At 69.2% G+C, this 6648-nt stretch overlaps 1 protein-coding gene across 1 annotated transcript; it reads left to right on the plus strand.

Moving 5' to 3' along the window:
* The first annotated feature begins 2606 nt into the window (after positions 1-2606).
* DIO3 (iodothyronine deiodinase 3) lies at positions 2607-4786 on the plus strand. The gene has a single exon (XM_039884234.1). It carries the CDS (start codon positions 3213-3215, stop codon positions 3720-3722), a length of 510 nt encoding a protein of 169 aa, XP_039740168.1. The 5' UTR covers positions 2607-3212; the 3' UTR covers positions 3723-4786.
* Positions 4787-6648: the final 1862 nt, after the last annotated feature.

Here is a 6648-nt window from a genome sequence, read left to right on the forward strand (position 1 = left end):
GCCAGGCCTGCTGGGGCCAGGCCTCTGGGCCAGGCCTGGAGCTCCCACGAGTCCCAGGTGGGCCTTGGGCCAAGGCTCTCACTGCTGACCCCTGGGTCAGGCGAGGATAGAGTGGGCGGCTGGTAGGAAGGGTCAGGGCTAAGGCGAGTGGGGGTGCTGCCCTGGGCTGGGGGGAAGGGTGGGCAGGGGCTGCTGGGAGAGGGGAAGGTCTGGGTTTCAGAGAGGGCGGGAGGAGCGGTGAGAGGTCAGAGCACTGAAGTAGGAGTCACCGGGCCTGGATCTGTGTCCCAAGGCCAGTGCCACCCAGACCTCGGGTCTGCCCTTCCCTGCACAGGGGGCTGAGGGAGCCAGGTGGGCCTGAGCATCTTGTCCAGCATTCTGGAATCCTCAAGTGAGGTGTAGCCCGTCGGCACGAGGAGCAGAGCAGTCCCCAGAGCAAGTGACAGCCCTGAGGGCAGGGCTGCTCCTCTGAGCCTCCCTGGGGCTAGAGGCTGCTGGCCGGGCTGGGCCAGCCCACAAAGGGGACCAGGGGCCCATGGGACACCTGCCCCAGCCAGCTCCACACATTGCCCCCTCCATCGCCATCACCACCGCCACCGCAGCCCACTGTCACCGTCACTGCCACCGCCAGACCACAGCAAGAAGGAGAGGCTCTCCCAGCGCAAGGTGGCTTTCCATTTCTGAAACTAAATGTGGAGGGGGGGGGATTGCCCCATGGCCCTGTCCCAGCTCCTGTGTGGGTGGGGAACAGGACAGGTCCTTGACTGGCACCGTCACCTCCAAATCAAGGAATCAGGGCTTGAGAGTTTGTCCAACAAAAAAGCTGGGGGACTCCCCTTGCCCTGCCCAGGAGGGGCCGACCCCAAACCTCTCAAGAGACTTGCTCAGTAGGAAGCTTCTGTCCCCAGACCTTCCTCCAAAAGAAAGAAGACAATATGCTAATGCAGAGGCGCCCCGCGGGGAGAACAGACAGTGGGACGCCACCGCCACCGCCACCGCCACCGCCACCGCCAGCACCGCCTCCTCTGGCTCAGGGAGAATCCCCTAACCCAGCCGAAGGTCCACACCCAGGGAGGCGAGGGGCCGGGTGCAGGAGCTGAGAAGTAGGGAGACGAGGCCGGCTCCCCGCTGTGGGGTAAGGTCCTGGGCTGTGCGGGGCCCCAACGCCCCTGCCGCAGACTGCAGGGAAATCGCCTGATTGGGAGAAAGAGAAAAGGCGCCGCATCCACGCCGCCCCCCGCCGCCGCCGCCGGCGCCCCGCCTTCCACTCGGGGTCTTGACCTACTGGAGCCTCCAGGCCGCTGGGAAGCTCCCGGGTCAGAGGGTCCCACGAGGGCCGCGGAAATCAGAGGGGAAGACCCCGCGCCCGAGCACAAGCCGGCTACCCCCGCGCCCGCGGGACCCCGCCGGGTCCCGGGTGGGGGCTCCGTGACCTGCGGTTGACCTCGCCGGACTTGCTCCCTCGCCGCCGCCGCCGCCGCCGCCGCCGCCGCGAGCGACTGGCCCTCGCCCCCTGCGGGCCAGCGGGCTCCCACCTCCGCCCGTGCGCGAGCGGCTCCGTCCCGGGAAGAAGTTGGGCGGCTGGTCCCTGGGCGCGCGGCACAAGGGACGCAGGCGGCGGTGGCGCCAGACTCGGACGCGGCCACCGCCTCCCCAGACGAGTCCCCGCGACTGCGAGGGGCGCCCCGGGCGGCTCGACTCCCCGGACGGGGCACGAAGCGCTCGCGACCCGGCGCCCGGCGCGCCTCGGAGGGCGAGGCGGGCCGAGACGACGCGGGACCTGCTCGCGGCTCCGGGGACCCCGGGTCAAGGCACTTCCGCGCCCCGCCGCCCCCGAGACCGAGGAGTCGGCCCCGCGTGGCGCGCAGCGAGAACTCAGAAGGACGCGGCGGCGGGGCAGACCAGCGCCCCCACGGAGTTGGGGAGCCGCCCCGCACCCCTGAAAGCCTCAACACACCTTCCCGGTTGAGAGCACGCACTTTCCGCGTGCGGCCGCCTGCGCGGTGAGTCCGGCCGCCGCGCTCGCGGCCGGCGAAGGCGGCTCAGCGCGGGCGCTCGAGTCTCGACGTTCCCGGGGCACAGAGCAACGACCGGGGACGCACGGGACGGGGGCGCCCGGCGGCCGGGCTGCGTCGGGCGAAGCCGGCGGCGAGAGGGGAGCGCTCCGGCGCTCGGGCAACAGCTACCCCTAGTGGGAGAGCCGCCGGGGACGCCGCCGCCCCGCGCCCATGCCCCGCGCCCCGCGCCCCGCGGCCGCCGCGCCCCGCGCCCGAGGCGCCGCCGGGCCTGCCGAGCGCAGGGACAGCGGCTTTCCCCGGCCTTCCCCGTCTCCGGCGCCGGGCGCCCCCCGGCCTGCGGGCCCTGCCCCCCGCGCCTCCCCGCCGCGCCCCAGGCCGCTGACCCGAGAACAGCGGCGCCGGGCAGCGACGCGATGGGACGGGGCGGGCGCGGCCGGCGCGGCGCGCGGCGGCCTCGAGCAGCGGCGGGGGGCGCCGAGCGCGGAGTGCGTGGCGGTGCGGTGCGGGGGGCGGCCGTGTACGAGGCGCGAGTGTGAGCGCGCGCGGGAGACGAGCGGGCGGGCGGGCGGGCTCCGGGAGGCGAGCAGCGCCCGCGGGCGAACGGGGAAGGCGGCGGGGACCCAAAGTTGCCTCCTCGCGGGCCCGCGTTCCCGGCAGGCAGGCGCCGCGGCCACCGCAGCAGCGGCCGGAGACCGGGGCTCCCGCGGCACCTGGGCAGCGGCCCCTCACGAGCAGCAGCAGCGGGGGCGGCGTTGGCGGCGGCGGCGCGCGGGAAGCGAACCGGAGCTCCGGCGCGGCTCGGAGGCGGCCGGGGAGCTCCGCTCAGGTGCGCGGCGAGAGGGGCGCGGGCCGGGGCCAAGCTGCCGGGACCGGGGCCACGCCAGCGCCCGCGCTGGCCGGAGGGTCCCCACGGCGGACGCCTGGGTCCCTGATCCAGCCAGCCGTCCCGGGCGGCAGCCGCGGCCGCGGTTCCCCGCCCCGGAGAGCGGGTTTGGCGCCCGGGCCTTTGGCCCGGCCGTCCCGCCCTCCGGCCGCAGGCACCCGCCCCCGGCCCACGATTTCTAAGGCACTGGCCGGGCTGCTGGGGATCCCTGCGGGCTCAAGTTGCAAGGGGGCGGGCCCGGGCCGGAGGTGGAGTCTCCCGCCAATTGAAGCCTCGGCTATAAATCGAGCTCCCGGCACAGCCGAACCCAGATGCCTGGCCAGGCCGCCCTGCCGTTGGTGGGTGGGGAAGGTGGCGGGGGCCAGGGGGCTCTGGGGGCTGCAGCCACCATGCTCCGCTCCCTGCTGCTTCACTCCCTGAGGCTCTGCGCCCAGACGGCCTCGTGCCTCGTGCTCTTCCCGCGCTTCCTCGGCACGGCCTTCATGCTCTGCCTGCTCGACTTCCTCTGCATCCGCAAGCGTTTCCTGGGCCGCCGCCGCCGGGGTCAGCCTGAACCCGAAGTGGAGTTCAACAGCGATGGCGAGGAGGTGCCCCCCGACGACCCGCCTATCTTCGTGTCCGACGACAACCGCCTGTGCACGCTGGCGTCGCTGAAAGCGGTGTGGCACGGCCAGAAGTTGGATTTCTTCAAGCAGGCGCACGAGGGCGGTCCGGCTCCCAACTCCGAGGTGGTCCTGCCCGACGGCTTCCAGAACCAGCACATCCTCGACTACGCGCGAGGGGACCGCCCGCTGGTGCTTAACTTCGGCAGCTGCACCTGACCACCATTCATGGCGCGCATGAGCGCCTTCCAGCGCCTGGTCACCAAGTACCAGCGCGATGTGGACTTTCTCATCATCTACATCGAAGAGGCGCACCCCTCCGACGGCTGGGTCACCACAGACTCCCCCTACAGCATCCCGAAGCACCAAAGCTTGGAGGACCGGGTCAGTGCGGCGCGTGTGTTGCAGCAAGGTGCACCCAGCTGTGCTCTCGTCCTGGACACCATGGCCAACTCCAGCAGCTCGGCCTATGGCGCCTACTTCGAGCGCCTGTACGTCATCCAGAGTGGCATCGTTATGTACCAGGGTGGCCGTGGCCCAGATGGCTACCAGGTCTCAGAGCTGCGCACCTGGTTGGAGCGCTATGATGAGCAGCTGCACAGCGGTCAGCCTCGTCCAGTGTAAACAGCCAACACAGTTGACCGAGCCTGGCGGGCCGCGCCTTCGAGCCTTCGAAGCCCACGTGCAAATGCCCCAAACGAAGTCAGATGTGGTGAGGGCCCAGTGACACTGCTGCGCTGAGCCTCAGAGCTCAGGCTGGGTCTGAGTCCTCAGCCAAGCCACCTGAAGATTCCCCCCCACCCCCACTCCGCTTCCGTGACTGTTCCTCGCCTGTACCTGCCTGGCTGGCTTTCAATGCCCTTTCAAGTGCAAGTTCGGTGCCACCCTTTGTCTGTGAGCCCCTGGATCTGTCTCTGCGGAGGCCCCTGCTGTGCTCTCTGGCAAGTCTTCTCCAGAAAAAAAGAGCCAGCGTTTCTTTAGCTAGGTGCAGCCTCCCCCCGCCCCCAAGAAAAAAGACCCTGGCTGTGCCCTCCTGCCCCCGAGCTCAGCTGGGTTCCAGCAACGCATGCAGCTGGTGCAGCTCACCCTAGTTGCCTGGCACCCACACCTGCCGCAGGGGGTGGGGATGCCCTGTTGCTTTTGTGTCTAATGTCTTGTACCTGAATCGGGGGAGAGGGTGCGGGGTGGGGAAGGGTGGGCAGAGTTGTTTCCCCCCTTGTTTTGGGTGCTAATGAGCCCCACTGCTGATGACGAACTGTCTCTAACTGGTCTGACCACGGGCACTTCTGGGTAGGGGGTGCGCAGCAGTGCCTAAACGGGCACAGAGGGGGCTTCCACGAGGAAACCAAAGTGAACTGGGTGGGGGGGGAGGGTTTGGGGACTGCGTTAGGGACAGAGAAGGACAGGGCCGCAGGTGCTGGGGAGGTTGGCAGCTCCCCAGGGAGAAGGAGGCTAAGGCTCCCAGTATCGGGGTCTGCGTGGCGGAGTTCAAGGGCAAGGGGATAGAGGGAGAGCCTAGGGGCGCTGAGTGAGGTGCCTCCGAGGCAGAGCTGCCGATTTCGTGGTGGGAGACGTCTGGCCCCCTGACCTGAAGGCCATTTGGCGAGTGTGTTGCTGGAAATAGTCCCTGTATATAAACTTCTTAATAATAAAGGCTTGAGGTAAACTGCTCTCGTGTTGCCTTTGCTCCCTTGATTTTTCCTTCCCTCCCCCCCCAGCCCCCGAACGGCGGCGGGAATTAAACACAAATCTCTCCCTCGCGTCCCCATAGTGACCCTGGGAGGAAGGGTGGCTGGAAGAAAGCGACGCAGCCTGGGGGGCGGAGGAAGACGGAGAGGGAGAGGGTCTGGCTGGCGGTGCCCGAGTCCTGCACGTGTGCATGCACACACCTGGGGGGGAGAACTTGGGGTCGGGAGAAGAGCTAGGAAGCCGAGCCCGGCGAGGTCCTGGAGGGAGGCGAGAGAAACGTGGGGGTCCTCATTTGGCGCTGGGCGCGTGCGCGCGTGCGCGAGCGCGAGTGCACACCACACACACACTCACACACACACACACACGCACACACACATACACACAGTTACAGCTGCCCCTGCAGCCTCGCGTCTCACTTGTCCGAACGTCCGACCGTTTGGGGAGGGGGCGGCGTGGAGGGCCACGGGGGGTTGGGGACCTGGTAGGGCCCGGCTCCCGGCCGCCGCAGGCGCCTCTGCACACCTGGCTCCTCCCTCGCCCCCTTCCAGAACCTGGCTTCTCCCTCGTTCCCTTTCCGCACCTGCAAAATCGCCTCCCCAGCACCCCTCAATCCCCGCTGGGCTGCTGGGGTCCGCTGGAGGCCAGACCGGCCCGGCGCCTGGCGGCGGAGGGCGGGGTGGCGAGGGAGAGGGCGGCCGTGCAGCGCCATCGCGCTGGCAGCAGCACCTACTGCGGGGCGCGGGTGGCCCGAGGAGCTCCCTTTCCCGTGGACCCCCTTCCTCCTGCCCCTCCTCAGGTTCCCCAAGTTCCAGCCAAACCGCCACCACCCCCGAAGCGCTCGGGGCTGGGAAGCGGAGGAGAACGAGCGGAGAGAGGCCGGAGGGAGGGGCACGGCCGCTGCGGGGACGGGGGCTGGTGCAGGAGGGGGTCGCGGCGCTCCGCGGAGACCCCGGCCCGAAGTCCCGGCCAGGCGCCCCGCTCAGTCCCCCCTCAGACTCCCCCGTGCTTCTCCCTGGGCGGAGGCGACGCCGTGACCAAGGGGTTAGCGCGGCCCCCACCCCCTTCTCCTAGTGACACCTGGAACGCAAGAGTTGGGGCGGGGGGCGGGGCGCAGAAGAACGAGCACTGGGGCTGGAGTGTCCAGTTCTGGAGCCGGGGAGTGCGGCGGGGACCCGGGGGCGCCGGGGCTGGGGGGCGGGGAGGGGAGTGTCGGTGACTCCTGGGCGCGAGCGCCGGGGCGTGGGGCGCAGCGGGCGGGAGGGGAGAGGCCGCCGCTCCACTTTCGTCGCGTCTAATCCTGCGCCGGCCCCCTGCTGCCCCTCCGTGAAAACTTTTTTTTTTTTTTTGAAACCGACGCCCTGAGCTGAGGGGAAAAAAAAATTTTTTTTTTTTGCGTTAAAAGTATTTAAATTGGAAAATAACTTTTAAGAAAAAATTGGCACAGACGGTATTTCTG

The sequence above is a fragment of the Pteropus medius genome, unplaced genomic scaffold (assembly GCF_902729225.1).
Source record: "Pteropus medius unplaced genomic scaffold, Ma_sr-lr_union100, whole genome shotgun sequence".
In the NCBI taxonomy this organism is placed as follows: Eukaryota; Metazoa; Chordata; class Mammalia; order Chiroptera; family Pteropodidae; genus Pteropus; species Pteropus medius.